General features: G+C 38.9%; 5 protein-coding genes across 5 annotated transcripts in view; 1 reads left to right on the top strand and 4 right to left on the bottom strand.

Moving 5' to 3' along the window:
• Positions 1-17,119, top strand: part of aox5 (aldehyde oxidase 5) — a 53,092-nt gene extending 35,973 nt beyond the window's left edge. Inside the window, exons 18-35 of the mRNA XM_084416271.1 lie at positions 11,900-12,026; positions 12,215-12,337; positions 12,465-12,561; positions 12,699-12,823; positions 13,065-13,198; positions 13,358-13,445; positions 13,521-13,607; positions 13,794-13,985; positions 14,225-14,455; positions 14,604-14,699; positions 14,796-14,924; positions 15,009-15,083; positions 15,187-15,239; positions 15,375-15,489; positions 15,720-15,785; positions 15,996-16,184; positions 16,525-16,692; positions 16,933-17,119. Coding sequence (XP_084272397.1) covers positions 11,900-12,026; positions 12,215-12,337; positions 12,465-12,561; positions 12,699-12,823; positions 13,065-13,198; positions 13,358-13,445; positions 13,521-13,607; positions 13,794-13,985; positions 14,225-14,455; positions 14,604-14,699; positions 14,796-14,924; positions 15,009-15,083; positions 15,187-15,239; positions 15,375-15,489; positions 15,720-15,785; positions 15,996-16,184; positions 16,525-16,692; positions 16,933-16,983 — 2,146 coding nt within the window. The 3' untranslated portion in view covers positions 16,984-17,119. The remainder of the gene's footprint in view (positions 1-11,899; positions 12,027-12,214; positions 12,338-12,464; positions 12,562-12,698; positions 12,824-13,064; positions 13,199-13,357; positions 13,446-13,520; positions 13,608-13,793; positions 13,986-14,224; positions 14,456-14,603; positions 14,700-14,795; positions 14,925-15,008; positions 15,084-15,186; positions 15,240-15,374; positions 15,490-15,719; positions 15,786-15,995; positions 16,185-16,524; positions 16,693-16,932) is intronic.
• LOC311295080 (hatching enzyme 1.2-like) lies at positions 96-1,254 on the bottom strand (the record flags this gene model as incomplete). Its single annotated transcript, XM_084416270.1, has 5 exons — positions 96-486; positions 577-694; positions 775-915; positions 1,025-1,097; positions 1,186-1,254. The coding sequence occupies 5 exons, from the start codon at positions 1,252-1,254 to the stop codon at positions 96-98; spliced, it is 792 nt and encodes a 263-aa protein (XP_084272396.1).
• LOC311295074 (hatching enzyme 1.2-like) lies at positions 3,322-4,469 on the bottom strand (the record flags this gene model as incomplete). Its single annotated transcript, XM_084416264.1, has 5 exons — positions 3,322-3,712; positions 3,803-3,920; positions 4,001-4,141; positions 4,240-4,312; positions 4,401-4,469. 5 exons carry the CDS (start codon positions 4,467-4,469, stop codon positions 3,322-3,324), a joined length of 792 nt encoding a protein of 263 aa, XP_084272390.1.
• On the bottom strand, positions 6,545-7,703 carry LOC311294785 (hatching enzyme 1.2-like; the record flags this gene model as incomplete). Its single annotated transcript, XM_084415813.1, has 5 exons — positions 6,545-6,935; positions 7,026-7,143; positions 7,224-7,364; positions 7,474-7,552; positions 7,635-7,703. 5 exons carry the CDS (start codon positions 7,701-7,703, stop codon positions 6,545-6,547), a joined length of 798 nt encoding a protein of 265 aa, XP_084271939.1.
• On the bottom strand, positions 9,222-11,314 carry LOC311295071 (hatching enzyme 1.2-like). The gene is made up of 5 exons (XM_084416261.1): positions 10,852-11,314; positions 10,703-10,781; positions 10,453-10,593; positions 10,257-10,374; positions 9,222-10,166 (listed from the first exon to the last, which is right to left on the bottom strand). Exons 1-5 carry the CDS (start codon positions 10,918-10,920, stop codon positions 9,776-9,778), a joined length of 798 nt encoding a protein of 265 aa, XP_084272387.1. The 5' UTR covers positions 10,921-11,314; the 3' UTR covers positions 9,222-9,775.
• Positions 17,120-17,209: the final 90 nt, after the last annotated feature.

Raw genomic sequence — 17,209 nt, 5'->3', positions numbered from 1 at the left:
AATCCAACACCATTAAAATACAGAAACATAATCTCATTACATTATTCATCTACAGACACATGAACTATAAAAAATGATGTGTGCAAGCCTCATCATCAGCATCCATACAGCTTCTGAATCCTCAGAACGTCAATTTTGGACAATCCCTGCCTCTGTCCGATTTCCACAGTCGCATCAGGAATGGGAGTGATGGTTTCCAGCCAGGGCTGAATGGCGAAGGCAGTTCTTCCATAGTGCATGATGGAGCCGTAGTCGTATGGAGTGTTTTGGTTGTTGGTGTTCTGTTTCTCGAAGTTGTAGGCCATATCAGGAGAGATGTTCTCAAAGTTGATTCTGACATACTTGTCACGGTCGCTCCTGGTTTGCTCGTGGTAAAAGCCCAGGGCATGATTGAGCTCATGTTGTACGATGCCATTGTAAATACAGCCGTCCCTGTTGAGGGAGACCACCTGTTTGCCACCAGTTCTACCTAGAGCAGAGAAGCACCTGAGAGGAGAGAGGAAATAAAGGGGTTGAATATTGATCTGTTAAAGGTCTGTTAAATGTTCCTTGTTGGTATAATATGATTGTTCTTACCCATCATTGTTCTCAATACTGATGTAGTCGGTCTGAGATGATTTGGCCACAAAGCGGATGCAGGTTTTGGCGTGAAAGACCGACATGGCGCTCGCAATCACTGATTTGTCCGAATTGGCTGCAAAAAGGGTCCACAGGTTTAAAATGGCATCTAAATGAATCACAGATATGTTCAATGAATGAAGGAGATTCACGTACAGAATTCCCTGCTCACTATGTAAGGGATCTCCACTATGTTGTTAGAGTTTTTCTTCCAGAAACAGTTGTTGTTGAGGCAGTAGAGAGCATTTCTGGTTTTGGGGAACAGCATATCTCCTTCAATCAAGAGCTCAGAAGATCCTGTATTTGAAGAGCAATATATTGATGAAATAATGCAATATATTCATAAATCCCAATCACTTTTATAGAAATGTGACCCATTGCTGGCTTTATCTACAAGATGCTTCACCATTGTTGGTTTCTAAAATCCTTGTAGTGATGTCCACAGGTTCAGGCTCTGATACAAACACACCATCACACATCTGCTCCTGGTGGTAGAAACAGAGATGTTTAAAACGACTCATTTGAGGACTGTTAACCGTTTAAGGGAGAGACTAGAAAGGACCTTACCATGAGAGGAGACGCCTGGGCGACGCCAAAAAGCAGCAGCAGAATGGAGAGGGAGGCTCTTGTGTCCATGTTGCCTCAGTGTGTGGAGATGTTCAGGATGCTCCTGTGCTGAGATTTGATGCCTGTGAGCTATTCTGTCTGGACTTTATATTCACCCGAGTAGGTGGGTCTACTGGAAGATTATGCGTAGGGTCTTAGTGTCCAGGGTCTAAAGTGTGTGCCTACAGGGAGGAAACTCTGACCTCGCCCGTTGGTCCAAAACTTGACACAATCACAAAATATACCTCAGTTTGTTTAACTAATTCACTAAAATGGACACGCTGTAGCTTTTGGACTTTACCACGTGCCCTAAGACAGTGGTGTACAGGGATGGTCCACAATACCTTAAATGTGCTCTGTAGGTTGATTACAAATAAATCATTATATGTGAAAACATCTGAATTTACTATAGAGATTAGTAAACGACCCCAAAAATATTAGCAAGATGGACAAATAGTTATTTAATAGAAAAGAATTTGCTCATAGCTAAACTGAAAGCTTTTGATTTAACAGGGAAAATAGGACAGTCACTGTGAATTGCTCAAATGTTTTCAGGAGAAATGTAGTATTTCATAGCACTACACCGCTTCTTAGTTGACATAATTGTTTTGTTACTGAAAAGCAAAATGATTTCAAACAGTGTCAAAACCACCTTGCTGATTAGTAAAGTAGTTTAATCGTTTAACTATGCATAACAATGCTACTGCATTTTACACATTAAACTGTACACCACTACTAGTTAAAGAGAAGTCACATTTCAACTCTTTGAGATTTAACGTTTTGATCAAAAAAGTTCAGAATTCGATTTGACAGAAGTTGTGTATTTTATTTTGTAGTCCAGATGTTATAATCAGTTTTTGCAATACAGCAGAAAAATTGCTCTAATTTTATTTTGATCTTAACATCACAGACAAGAAGTTCTGAATCTCATTTACGTAGAGATTCTGGGGGGAAATGTTTTCTGGTAACTGCTCTTACATTGAGTGATTTTGTTCATCTACAATGCCAGAGCGTTCCCGTCTGTCGTGTAACGTACGTGTTCAAAAGTCCCGCTCTTATAATTTTGTTATCCCCCAGCAAACAGTAACATCGTGTATGGTATCATTAAGCTGCTTGTTCATTTGTCACCTCCATGGATAAGAAGTAGATCCGTGATCTTGATATCATTCTTGTTTGTAGCGATTGTTCTTTTCTTGTATCTTTGTCAATATGCAATTTTTTAACTGTTCTTCCTCCAGTCAAATAGTTCCACGATAACTAACATCATCGCTGCAACACACACCCGACACAGCATCGGCTCTGGCTGTTTTCACACTGATATTTTCCACGATTTATCCCAGTAATATTACTAGGGTCTTGTATGAGTGCCGAATTTTTTCAGCATTCTGGCTCTGGCTTGTATTCACATAGAATGCTCCCCGGCAATTATCTGGAACCAAAGTTCATTGTGAACGCAGCCCTTATTTGCACCAAAACTTCACGCTATGTCTAGAACTGCATCTTTGGCTGACTTTGTGCTTTGGGTGATCAGATTTATGTCTGCTTGGGACTTTCTCAATCTTTGGCAACTTTGAAAGTTGAATTTATTTTACTAGAGGATGCAAGAGCGACTGACTCCAGAAGAGGGTCTCGGCACAATAAAGGTCTTTAAAACTGAGGTATCAAACGGGAAAACTCCCTTTTCAGCTGTGAACATATGATTACACCAGAACTAAATCTCAAAAATCTTTCCAAAATCTACATTATAGCATTTTGCCAAAAAAAAAAAAAAAGAATTATTTTGTTGAAATGTATAAATCATATACTGTGCCCAGTCCTCCAGTTCTCCTAAGGTTAAACCAGGTGGCATTAATTAGGCTGCAGGAGAAGCTTAATACTATGACACTTTTAATGCTACCATTAAGCACTTTCTTAAACTTGACATTGAATCGCAAATAAAGTATGAGTTTGTCTTGCAGTGTAGCTTTATTTTTCCCAACCCAACACAATCACACGTTTCAGAAATCCAACACCATTAAAATACAGAAACATAATCTCATTACATTATTCATCTACAGACACATGAACTACATGAAATGATGTGTGCAAGCCTCATCATCAGCATCCATACAGCTTCTGAATCCTCAAAACGTCAATTTTGGACAATCCCTGCCTCTGTCCGATTTCCACAGTCGCATCAGGAATGGGAGTGATGGTTTCCAGCCAGGGCTGAATGGCGAAGGCAGTTCTTCCATAGTGCATGATGGAGCCGTAGTCGTATGGAGTGTTTTGGTTGTTGGTGTTCTGTTTCTCGAAGTTGTAGGCCATATCAGGAGAGATGTTTTTAAAGTTGATTCTGACATACTTGTCACGGTCGCTCCTGGTTTGCTCGTGGTAAAAGCCCAGGGCATGATTGAGCTCATGTTGTACGATGCCATTGTAAATACAGCCGTCCCTTTTGAGGGAGACCACCTGTTTGCCACCAGTTCTACCTAGAGCAGAGAAGCACCTGAGAGGAGAGAGGAAATAAAGGGGTTAAATATTGATCTGTTAAAGGTCTGTTAAATGTTTCTTGTTGGTATAGTACGATTGTTCTTACCCATCTTTGTTCTCAATACTGATGTAGTCGGTCTGAGATGATTTGGCCACAAAGCGGATGCAGGTTTTGGCGTGAAAGACCGACATGGCGCTCGCAATCACTGATTTGTCCGAATTGGCTGCAAAAAGGGTCCACAGGTTTAAAATGGCATCTAAATGAATCACAGATATGTTCAATGAATGAAGGAGATTCACGTACAGAATTCCCTGCTCACTATGTAAGGGATCTCCACTATGTTGTTAGAGTTTTTCTTCCAGAAACAGTTGTTGTTGAGGCAGTAGAGAGCATTTCTGGTTTTGGGGAACAGCATATCTCCTTCAATCAAGAGCTCAGAAGATCCTGTATTTGAAGAGCAATATATTGATGAAATAATGCAATATATTCATACATTTTTAGAAATGTGACCCATTGCTGGCTTTATCTACAAGATGCTTCACCATTGTTGGTTTCTAAAATCCTTGTAGTGATGTCCACAGGTTCAGGCTCTGATACAAACACACCATCAAACATCTGCTCCTGGTGGTACAAACAGAGATGTTTAAAACGACTCATTTGAGGACTGTTAACCATTTAAGGGAGAGACTAGAAAGGACCTTACCATGAGAGGAGACGCCTGGGCGATGCCAAAAAGCAGCAGCAGAATGGAGAGGGAGGATCTTGTGTCCATGTTGCCTCAGTGTGTGGAGATTTTCAGGATGCTCCTGTGCTGAGATTTGATGCCTGTGAGCTATTCTGTCTGGACTTTATATTCACCCGAGTAGGTGGGTCTACTGGAGGATTATGCGTAGGGTCTTAGTGTCCAGAGTCTAAAATGTGTGCCTACAGGGAGGAAACTCTGACCTCGCCCGTTGGTCCAAAACTTGACACAATCATAAAATATACCTCAGTTTGTTTAACTAATTCACTAAAATGGACACGCTGTAGCTTTTGGACTTTACCACGTGCCCTAAGACAGTGGTGTACAGGGATGGTCCACAATACCTTAAATGTGCTCTGTAGGTTGATTACCAATAAATCCTTATATGTGAAAACATCAGAATTTACTATAGAGATTAGTAAACGACCCCAAAAATATTAGCAAGATGGACAAATAGTTATTTAATAGAAAATAATTTGCTTATAGCTAAACTGAAAGCTTTTGATTTAACAGGGAAAATAGGACAGTCACTGTGAATTTCTCAAATGTTTTCAGGAGAAATGTAGTATTTCATAGCACTACACCGCTTCTTAATTGACATAATTGTTTTGTTACTGAAAAGCAAAATGATTTCGAATAGTGTCAAAACCACCTTGCTGATTAGTAAAGTAGTTTAATCGTTTAACTATGCATAACAATGCTACTGCATTTTACACATTAAACTGTACACCACTACTAGTTAAAGAGAAGTCACATTTCAACTCTTTGAGATTTAAAGTTTTGATCAAAAAAGTTTCTAATTCGATTTTACAGAAGTTGTGTATTTTATTTTGTAGTCCAGATGTTATAATCAGTTTTTGCAATACAGCAGAAAAATTGCTCTAATTTTATTTTGATCTTAACATCACAGACAAGAAGTTCTGAATCTCATTTACGTAGAGATTCTGGGGGGAAAATGTAACTGCTCTTACATTGAGTGATTTTGTTCATCTACAATGCCAGAGCGTTCCCGTCTGTCGTGTAACGTACGAGTTCAAAAGTCCCGCTCTTATTATTTTGTTATCCCCCAGCAAACAGTAACATCGTGTACTGTATGGTATCATTAAGCTGCTTGTTCATTTGTCACCTCCATGGATAGGAAGTAGATCCCTGATCTTGATATCATTCTTGTTTGTAGCGATTGTTTTTTTCTTGAATCTTTGTCAATATGCAATTTTTTAACTGTTCTTCCTCCAGTCAGATAGTTCCACGATAACTAACATCATCACTGCAACACACACCCGACACATCATCGGCTCTGGCTGTTTTCACAGATATGTTCCACGATTTATCCCAGTAATATTACTAGGGTCTTGTATGAGTGCCGAATTTTCCAGCATTCTGGGTCTGGCTTGTATTCACATAGAATGCTCCCCGACAATTTTCTGGAACCAAAGTTCATTGTGAACGCAGCCCTTATTTGCACCAAAACTTCACGGCATGTCTAGAACTGCATCTTTGGCTGACTTTGTGCTTCAGGTGATCAGATTTACAGTATGTCTGCTTTGGACTTTCTCAATCTTTGGCAACTTTGAAAGTTGAATTTATTTTACTAGAGGATGCAAGAGCGACTGACTCCAGAAGAGGGTCTCGGCACAATAAAGGTCCTTAAAATTGAGGTATCAAACGGGAAAACTCCCTTTTCAGCTGTGAACATATGATTACACCAGAACTAAATCTCAAAAATCTTTCCAAAATCTACATTATAGCATTTTACCAAAAAAAAAAAAAAATAATAATAATAATATTTTGTTGAAATGTATAAATCATATACTGTGCCCAGTCCTCCAGTTCTCCTAAGGTTAAACCAGGTGGCATTAATTAGGCTGCAGGAGAAGCTTAATACTATGACACCTTTAATGCTACCATCAAGCACTTTCTTAAACTTGACATTGAATCACAAATAAAGTATGAGTTTGTCTTGCAGTGTAGCTTTATTTTTCCCAACCCAACACAATCACACGTTTCAGAAATCCAACACCATTAAAATACAGAAACATAATCTCATTACATTATTCATCTACAGACAAATGAACTACATAAAATGATGTGTGCAAGCCTCATCATCAGCATCCATACAGCTTCTGAATCCTCAGAACGTCAATTTTGGACAATCCCTGCCTCTGTCCGATTTCCACAGTCGCATCAGGAATGGGAGTGATGGTTTCCAGCCAGGGCTGAATGGCAAAGGCAGTTCTTCCATAGTGCATGATGGAGCCGTAGTCGTATGGAGTGTTTTGGTTGTTGGTGTTCTGTTTCTCGAAGTTGTAGGCCATATCAGGAGAGATGTTCTCAAAGTTGATTCTGACATACTTGTCACGGTCGCTCCTGGTTTGCTCGTGGTAAAAGCCCAGGGCATGATTGAGCTCATGTTGTACGATGCCATTGTAAATACAGCCGTCCCTGTTGAGGGAGACCACCTGTTTGCCACCAGTTCTACCTAGAGCAGAGAAGCACCTGAGAGGAGAGAGGAAATAAAGGGGTTAAATATTGATCTGTTAAAGGTCTGTTAAATGTTCCTTGTTGGTATAATATGATTGTTCTTACCCATCATTGTTCTCAATACTGATGTAGTCGGTCTGAGATGATTTGGCCACAAAGCGGATGCAGGTTTTGGCGTGAAAGACCGACATGGCGCTCGCAATCACTGATTTGTCCGAATTGGCTGCAAAAAGGGTCCACAGGTTTAAAATGGCATCTAAATAAATCATAGATATGTTCAATGAATGAAGGAGATTCACGTACAGAATTCCCTGCTCACTATGTAAGGGATCTCCACTATGTTGTTAGAGTTTTTCTTCCAGAAACAGTTGTTGTTGAGGCAGTAGAGAGCATTTCTGGTTTTGGGGAACAGCATATCTCCTTCAATCAAGAGCTCAGAAGATCCTGTATTTGAAGAGCAATATATTGATGAAATAATGCAATATATTCATAAATCCCAATCACTTTTATAGAAATGTGACCCATTGCTGGCTTTATCTACAAGATGCTTCACCATTGTTGGTTTCTAAAATCCTTGTAGTGATGTCCACAGGTTCAGGCTCTGATACAAACACACCATCAAACATCTGCTCCTGGTGGTAGAAACAGAGATGTTTAAAACGACTCATTTGAGGACTGTTAACCGTTTAAGGGAGAGACTAGAAAGGACCTTACCATGAGAGGAGACGCCTGGGCGACGGCAAAAAGCAGCAGCAAAATGGAGAGGGAGGCTCTTGTGTCCATGTTGCCTCAGTGTGTGGAGATGTTCAGGATGCTCCTGTGCTGAGATTTGATGCCTGTGAGCTATTCTGTCTGGACTTTATATTAACCCGAGTAGGTGGGTCTACTGGAGGATTATGCGTAGGGTCTTAGTGTCCAGAGTCTAAAATGTGTGCCTACAGGGAGGAAACTCTGACCTCGCCCATTGGTCCAACACTTGACACAATCCTAAAATATACCTCAGTTTGTTTAACTAATTCACTAAAATGGACACGCTGTAGCTTTTGGACTTAACCACGTGCCCTAAGACAGTGGTGTACAGGGATGGTCCACAATACCTTAAATGTGCTCTGTAGGTTGATTACAAATAAATCCTTATATGTGAAAACATCTGAATTTACTATAGAGATTAGTAAACAACCCCAAAAATATTAGCAATATGGACAAATAGTTATTTAATAGAAAAGAATTTGCTTATAGCTAAACTGAAAGCTTTTGATTTAACAGGGAAAATAGGACAGTCACTGTGAATTGCTCAAATGATTTCAGGAGAAATGTAGTATTTCATAGCACTACACCGCTTCTTAATTGACATAATTGTTTTGTTACTGAAAAGCAAAATGATTTCAAACAGTGTCAAAACCACCTTGCTGATTAGTAAAGTAGTTTAATCGTTTAACTATGCATAACAATGCTACTGTATTTTACACATTAAAATGTACACCACTACTAGTTAAAGAGAAGTCACATTTCAACTCTTTGAGATTTAACGTTTTGATCAAAAAAGTTCAGAATTCGATTTGACAGAAGTTGTGTATTTTATTTTGTAGTCCAGATGTTATAATCAGTTTTTGCAATACAGCAGAAAAATTGCTCTAATTTTATTTTGATCTTAACATCACAGAAAAGAAGTTCTGAATCTCATTTACGTAGAGATTCTGGGGGGAAATGTTTTCTGGTAACTGCTCTTACATTGAGTGATTTTGTTCACCTACAATGCCAGAGCGTTCCCGTCTGTCGTGTAACGTACGTGTTCAAAAGTCCCGCTCTTATTATTTTGTTATCCCTCAGCAAACAGTAACATCGTGTATGGTATCATTAAGCTGCTTGTTCATCTGTCACCTCCATGGATAAGAAGTAGATCCGTGATCTTGATATCATTCTTGTTTGTAGCGATTGGTATTTTCTTGTATCTTTGTCAATATGCAATTTTTTAACTGTTCTTCCTCCAGTCAAATAGTTCCACGATAACTAACATCATCGCTGCAACACACACCCGACACAGCATCGGCTCTGGCTGTTTTCACACTGATATTTTCCACGATTTATCCCAGTAATATTACTAGGGTCTTGTATGAGTGCCGAATTTTCCAGCATTCTGGCTCTGGCTTGTATTCACATAGAATGCTCCCCGGCAATTATCTGGAACCAAAGTTCATTGTGAACGCAGCCCTTATTTGCACCAAAACTTCACGCCATGTCTAGAACTGCATCTTTGGCTAACTTTGTGCTTCAGGTGATCAGATTTATGTCTGCTTGGGACTTTCTCAATCTTTGCCAACTTTGAAAGTTGAATTTATTTTACTAGAGGATGCAAGAGCGACTGACTCCAGAAGAGGGTCTCGGCACAATAAAGGTCTTTAAAATTGAGGTATCAAACGGGAAAACTCCCTTTTCAGCTGTGAACATATGATTACACCAGAACTAAATCTCAAAAATCTTTCCAAAATCTACATTATAGCATTTTGCCAAAAAAAAAAAAAATATATATATATATTTTGTTGAAATGTATAAATCATATACTGTGCCCAGTCCTCCAGTTCTCCTAAGGTTAAACCAGGTGGCTTTAATTAGGCTGCAGGAGAAGCTTAATACTATGACACCTTTAATGCCACCATCAAGCACTTTCTTAAACTTGACATTGAATCGCAAATAAAGTATGAGTTTGTCTTGCAGTGTAGCTTTATTTTCCCCAACCCAACACAATCACACATTTCAGAAATCCAACACCATTAAAATACAGAAACATAATCTCATTACATTATTCATCTACAGACACATGAACTATAAAAAAATTATGTGTGCAAGCCTCATCATCAGCATCCATACAGCTTCTGAATCCTCAGAACGTCAATTTTGGACAATCCCTGCGTCTGTCCGATTTCCACAGTCGCATCAGGAATGGGAGTGATGGTTTCCAGCCAGGGCTGAATGGCGAAGGCAGTTCTTCCATAGTGCATGATGGAGCCGTAGTCGTATGGAGTGTTTTGGTTGTTGGTGTTCTGTTTCTCGAAGTTGTAGGCCATATCAGGAGAGATGTTCTCAAAGTTGATTCTGACATACTTGTCACGATCGCTCCTGGTTTGCTCGTGGTAAAAGCCCAGGGCATGATTGAGCTCATGTTGTACGATGCCATTGTAAATACAGCCGTCCCTTTTGAGGGAGACCACCTGTTTGCCACCAGTTCTACCTAGAGCAGAGAAGCACCTGAGAGGAGAGAGGAAAGAAAGGGGTTAAATATTGATCTGTTAAAGGTCTGTTAAATGTTTCTTGTTGGTATAGTACGATTGTCCTTACCCATCTTTGTTCTCAATACTGATGTAGTCGGTCTGAGATGATTTGGCCACAAAGCGGATGCAGGTTTTGGCGTGAAAGACCGACATGGCGCTCGCAATCACTGATTTGTCCGAATTGGCTGCAAAAAGGGTCCACAGGTTTAAAATGGCATCTAAATGAATCAGATATGTTCAATGAATGAAGGAGATTCACGTACAGAATTCCCTGCTCACTATGTAAGGGATCTCCACTATGTTGTTAGAGTTTTTCTTCCAGAAACAGTTGTTGTTGAGGCAGTAGAGAGCATTTCTGGTTTTGGGAAACAGCATATCTCCTTCAATCAAGAGCTCAGAAGATCCTGTATTTGAAGAGCAATATATTGATGAAATAATGCAATATATTCATAAATCCCAATCACTTTTTTAGAAATGTGACCCATTGCTGGCTTTATCTACAAGACGCTTCACCATTGTTGGTTTCTAAAATCCTTGTAGTGATGTCCACAGGTTCAGGCTCTGATACAAACACACCATCACACATCTGCTCCTGGTGGTAGAAACAGAGACTCAATTGAGGACTGTTAACCGTTTAAGGGAGAGACTAGAAAGGACCTTACCATGAGAGGAGACGCCTGGGCGACGCCAAAAAGCAGCAGCAGAATGGAGAGGGAGGCTCTTGTGTCCATGTTGCCTCTGTGTGTGGAGATGTTCAGGATGCTCCTGTGCTGAGATTTGATGCCTGTGAGCTGTTCTGTCTGGACTTTATATTCACCCGAGTAGGTGGGTCTACTGGAGGATTATGGGTAGGGTCTTAGTGTCCAGAGACTAATGTGTTTAACTAAAGGGAGTGCACTCTATGTTAAGTCCAAAGCCCTGTAGAATCAATGGAGGTACCCAAGCTTGTTTAACTAATAGGGCTGTCACTTTACGTTCGAAAATCGATTGCACAATCGATCGGACCAACCAACACAAGTTTAGAAAACGAAAATAGGCAATCAATTTGCCTGTCTTTTCTCGGAGCGTGTCCAGCTCGTCAAGATATGCCCGCAGTGAACGCGCATCACACAGCAACTACAGGCTCTGAAAAACACACATAACAGCAAATTATACTTCTGCATAATGTGTCTCTTTTACTACAAAAATGTGAATTCTGCCAGTATTCAGACAGTCTCATCCATACAGATACAGATTCGGGCTACGGTCTACAATCGCCTATGTAGGCGAAATTTGTTTGACATTTCAATCGAAAACACAGATATGTTGAAGCCTGCAGTAATGTTTTTCATTGATGTTATGGCAGTCCACTCTGCTTATTGTTTTTCAAGAATGTTGCACTCCTGTTTGTCATTGTGCACAAAACTTCACGCCAATAAATCAAGAATATTGCTGACTTGTGCGCGTCTCAAGCGCCCTTTTTTATTTAGTCCTAAACCCTGTTAGTTGTACGTTTATTTGCCTATATTTGGCGTTTAAAATGGAAACGTCTTTAGACATGGAAAATACATTTTACAATAGATTCAATGAACACTTATGTCTCAAAAATCAAACAGGATTTTTTCACAAATGTGACAGCCTTATTAACCAATTCATTCTTCAAGTGGATGCACTTAAAAAAAAAAAAAATTCTTTGGGAATCAAATTCTTGTCTCAACCTTATCACATCAGCTCTATAGATGCATCAGTGGCTCTAGCCATGCCTGGAGTGGTCGCCTTCATCTCTGCCAAGGATGTTCCTGGTCAGAATCGAAGACTCTGGTTCAACAACCCAGAGGAGCTTTTTGCAGAAGAGGAGGTACTACAATAAATATTCTCTGGTTTAGAGATCCATCTGAATACTAAATTATTTCCAGCTCAGATTAGATGTTTCAAGCTTTAATATCCATCAACAGTGTTTTTTTTTTTTTTTGTGGTTATTTTTTTTTATTTATTTTTTTTTCAGGTACATTGTAATGAAGTGTCTTGTCTGTTTGCCCTTTCCAGGTCATCTGTGTGGGGCAGATTATTGGTGCCACTGTCGCTGAGACCAGAGAACAAGCCAAAAGAGCAGCCGAGCAGGTGGCCATTAATTACCAGGATATCCAACCTATCTTTTTCACTATAGAGGTATTTCTAAACAAATTTACATTAATAAAACACTTAATGTACTATAGTGCTGCATGAAAGTTTGGGAGCAGCACTTAATATTTTATCCTGCTAATCACAACACCACAACATCTTTGTTTTTATTAAGGAGGCCATAGAACACCAGTCCTTCTTTGACCCCAAGAGAAAACTGGAAAGAGGAAATGTCGAAGAAGCATTTGAGAAAGTTGACCACATACTGGAGGGTTTGTACAATTAAATATGAATCCTTAATTTGAATCAGATTCAACTCTGAATCTCTTTATATAGAAATCTTTTTTTGAACCGTTAGTTGGGCTTTTTCTTGATTCAATGTGAATAATCATTCTTTTATATCTCACAGGTGAGCTGTATATGGGTGGCCAGGAACATTTCTACATGGAAACTCAGGGATTGATTGCGATTCCTAAGGGAGAAGCAAGTGAAATGGAGCTCTTTGTTGCCAGTCAGCATGCAGCTTATACTCAGGTTTGAATGACCCCAAAGACATACATTGATGAAAATTAATCAATATAAAGATATTCATATTTTACCCCAATGACATACGTTGATGAATATGATTCAATATAAATATATTCATATTTTGATGTAAATCTGTTTAAATAAACCAAATTAACTTAAAAATAGGAGATTGTGAATATGAAATAACAATGATATATTTACATAATCTTACTCCAGTATTGGCATAATGTCCTTTTTTAAACAACAGGAAGTGGTGGGTATCACTCTTGGAATTGACTCCAATAAGATCACATGTCATGTGAAAAGGCTGGGAGGTGGATTTGGTGGTAAAGTCATGAAGATTGCATCATTATCTGCCATCGCTGCTACGGCCGCTTACAAGTATGGCAAAATGAAATTCTTCTTTTCATTTGCATATGTATTTGCTTTTATTGCTTATATTTAAGTATATTGTTTACTTATTTTTGTGAAATTTAAAGAAAAGATGTTTCTGAACAATGCTGATGCTAAGTATTGACTACACTCAAAATCGATCCACAGGACTGGCCGTGCTGTGCGATGTGTTCTAGAACGTGGAGATGACATGCTCATCACCAGTGGCAGGTCCCCTTTCTTGGGGAAGTACAAGGTAATTTGGCATTACTTTTGAAATCACTGGACAACTGTGCATCACAATAGCTTAAGTCCCATCTTTTTCCTACAGGTTGGATACATGAATGATGGAACAATCCTGGCTGCTGATATCACGTACTACAGTAATGGAGGATGCACTCTGGACGAATCCTCTTTTGTATGTTGGTTTTTATAAATAGGCAATCCCTGATGAAATATTGAAATTCAAATAAGTAAATCCTGAAAAGGAACTGTGAGCAAGGCTTGCAAAGAGAGACACTATCATGGATCTAAGTTTACCTTGAATTCTTATGTAGGTCAGTCTCCAAGTCACATACTGTTTACTCTTTGTAATTTCGACCAGATCATGGAGAAAGCGCTCCTTCACATGGATAATGGTTACAAGATCCCTCATCTACGTGGACGTGGACTGGTGTGCAAGACCTACTTACCCTCATATACAGCATTCCGTGGCTTTGGTGGACCTCAGGGTTTGACCATCATCGAAAGCGTGTTACACGAGGTGGCTGTCAAGTGTGGCTTGCCTACACATCAGGTGGGACCTTTATGAAAACAGAACAAGTTGGCTGAACAAACGTCAAACAGTGTTTTAATGGTTTGAAATTTGAGCTGATAACCAAAAGATTGTATGTTTAAGTGTTGATTCAAGATGTTATTGAGGTTGCCGAGTTGTTGAGAAGTGTCATAAATTTGCTGAAGTGAGATTATTTTGGTGTGTTAAAAACTTGATGGGCCTTCTGCTCAACTCTCTGAAATAAAATACATAATTTACAGGTGAGAGACATCAACTTGTACAAGGATGAGAAATGCTACACCCACCACAAGCAGCTCTTTTCCCCGCATGACATGGTGCGGTGCTGGAACGAGTGTCTAGAAAAATCCGACTATACCCAACGATGCCTATCCATTGAGCAGTTTAACGCCCACAACCACTGGAAGAAGAGAGGGATCTCCATTGTCCCACTGAAGTTTGGAATCGGATTCTCCAAGGGCTTCTATAACCAGGTGGGTGAAAACTTGTGAGATTGCACATAAAATGGTGCATTTTGGTTTGAAGCTTCACACGACCACTTTAAAGGTTTTACCTTGGTATTAGTCAGGACTACTATGAATAATTTCAAATCTTGGAAAATTTTCTTGTTATTCTCTAAAGGGAGCAGCATTGGTGAACATCTACAAAGATGGATCGGTTCTCATTTCTCATGGGGGAACTGAGATGGGTCAAGGTATCAACACCAAAGCCATACAGGTACGATGAGTCTCAGTGTTAAACGATGGATCCAAATACATACATCACATGAAATATGCCAGTTGCAACATAATGTCAATCTTCGACAAATTGCAGATTGCTAGTCGCATTTTGAAGGTTCCAATGTCTTCGATCCACATCAAGGAGACCTGCACAGGAAACGTGCCCAATGCTGCACCATCCGCTGCATCCTTTGGCACGGATGCTGTCGGGATGGCGGTCAAGGTATAGTAACAATCATCCATTTACAAGTTTTACATTACTTTTTTTTTTTTTTTTACAACTGAAATTGTCATTTTTTGCATGTAGAATGGTTGTGAGAAACTAATGAGACGTCTGGAGCCACTCATTAAGAAACATACCCAATACACCTGGCAGCAACTGGTTAGTAAGAGTGATATCCAAATACTCAATCGTATAATACAAAGTGAATTAAAGATGTTACAGTGACAGCCAAAGGAGAATCACTTACCTACTATGTTTCCAGGTGGTGGAAGCATATTGCCAGAAGATCAGTTTGTCGGCAACAGGTTTCTTCATGTAAGTGTTCGACCGTGATGTAGCATTATGTAGCCGCATGGTAAAATATTTAAACATCCAACAAAATATTTGTTTGTGATATTTTGATAGTTGATTAAATGTATAAATATTAAATAAATTATATACTTATAACAGGGGCCCACACACCAGTGTTGACTGGGAGAAGAGTAAGGGCAGCGCATACTATTACTTTACTTTCGGTGCCTGTTGCTCAGAGGTGGAAATTGACTGCTTGACAGGAGATCACAAGGTGCTTGTCTTTTTTATTCATCTATATTTATAAAATCAAATAATTAATTAAAAAACGAATATAATTTGGCTATGGAATGGATTGTGATACATGTTTTATTAAAGATTTATAAGCAGTTATTTATATGTCATTGGCCTAGATTCTAATGGTGCAATTTATCAGGTTAAGTGTGCGTACATTCACAATTTTGAATATCAAAATTTTGTGGGCTGTGAAATGATATTTTACAGAACATTAGGACTGATATTGTGATGGATGTTGGTCGGAGCATAAACCCTTCTCTGGATGTTGGACAGGTATGAAAGATATGTTATTGCATTTTAAATGTGTGTGTGTGTGTGTGTGCGTGTGTGTGTGTGTGTATGTGTGTGTATATATACACGTGTGTGTGTGAATAATATTTCTAAATTTCTTCTTCTTCTTCAAAAAAAAATATATATATATATTGGTTGTATTATTTGGCAAATTAGTCACCATACAGTTAGTAAATCTGTGTGTGTTTACAGGTCGAGGGTGGTTTCGTCCAGGGAATTGGGCTCTACACTATAGAAGAGCTGAATTTTTCCCCCGAGGGTGTGTTGTTGACCAGGGGTCCCTCTCAGTATAAAATCCCAGCTCTCTGTGACGTCCCTCCTCAACTAAACGTGCATCTGCTGAGCAACGCAGAAAATCCTCACGCCATATACTCTTCAAAGGTAAGACAAAACCCCCCTGAATGTCAACACACTATGTTGTTGAGACAAAATAAGAAAGCTGTTTAAGTAAACTGGCAAATAATTAGTAATATTTACCTCTCAGTGATAATTGCAGACAAAACAAACACCAAAAGTTGTGTCTAGGCTTCTGTGATGGCAAAACTCTTCAGGTCAGGCTGGTTCACAGCAGACTTCAATAATTTAAGCAGATAAAACAACGTTTGCAACCTACTTTACTTCCGTAGTCTGACATACTTCCGAGCAAAACAGGATATTTATGCACAGTGGAAATTTTTATTAATGTTGAAATATTGGTTGAAAATGTTGTTTAAATTTTTAGGGGATCGGGGAGCCTCCTGTGTTTTTCGGCTGCACTTTGTTCTTCGCCATTAAAGAAGCAATTGCGGCTGCACGGAGGGAGAGAGGCCTGAGCGACAGTTTTCCTTTCTCTTCTCCTGCTACTGCGGAAAAAATACGCATGGCCTGTGAAGACTGCTTTACCAGGATGGTGGGTGTGAATAAATTCACTTGAAATATATATATTAATGTTACCAATATATAACCTACCTATATATAATGTTAATATTATATAATTTACTATAATATCATTTATTTTATCCTTTATATAATATTTTTTATTATCTAATACACTTAATATACTGTATATTATTATATATTATTTCAGGTTTATGGGTTCACTCTTGATAATAATCTTAAATATCACTTTTTTTCTTTTCTTTTTTTACAGAATCCACTGGACAAGAAAGTAAAAATCAAACCCTGGTCTATTAATGTGTGAAGAAAAACATATCCAAATTCAAACATTTTAATGCCTCACCTAAACAAGATGTAACTTCCTTTTCATTGTTGAAGACTTTGAGCTCATAAATTGGTTATCAATTCAAATTATTAACCTTAGATGACATGTCCGGGACTATATCTTCTAGCGTCCTTGATATTTTAATTGTGTAGTTAATGTTTAATATAAGAGCAATAAGTAACTTGCTTAAATGACTAATAGTAGG

This window comes from Rutilus rutilus, assembly GCF_951802725.1.
Source record: "Rutilus rutilus genome assembly, chromosome: 8".
Taxonomy (NCBI): domain Eukaryota; kingdom Metazoa; phylum Chordata; class Actinopteri; order Cypriniformes; family Leuciscidae; genus Rutilus; species Rutilus rutilus.
This window is presented reverse-complemented; position numbering and strand designations above follow the sequence as displayed.

Excerpts from the sequence above, each read along its gene's own strand:
- LOC311295071 (XM_084416261.1), bottom strand. The coding sequence starts at position 10,920 with ATGGACACAAGAGCCTCCCTCTCCATTCTGCTGCTGCTTTTTGGCGTC. Across the intron at positions 10,782-10,851 it reads CCCAGGCGTCTCCTCTCATG|GAGCAGATGTGTGATGGTGT; the intron begins GTAAGGTCCTTT and ends TTCTACCACCAG. Across the intron at positions 10,594-10,702 it reads GATTTTAGAAACCAACAATG|GATCTTCTGAGCTCTTGATT; the intron begins GTGAAGCGTCTT and ends CTTCAAATACAG.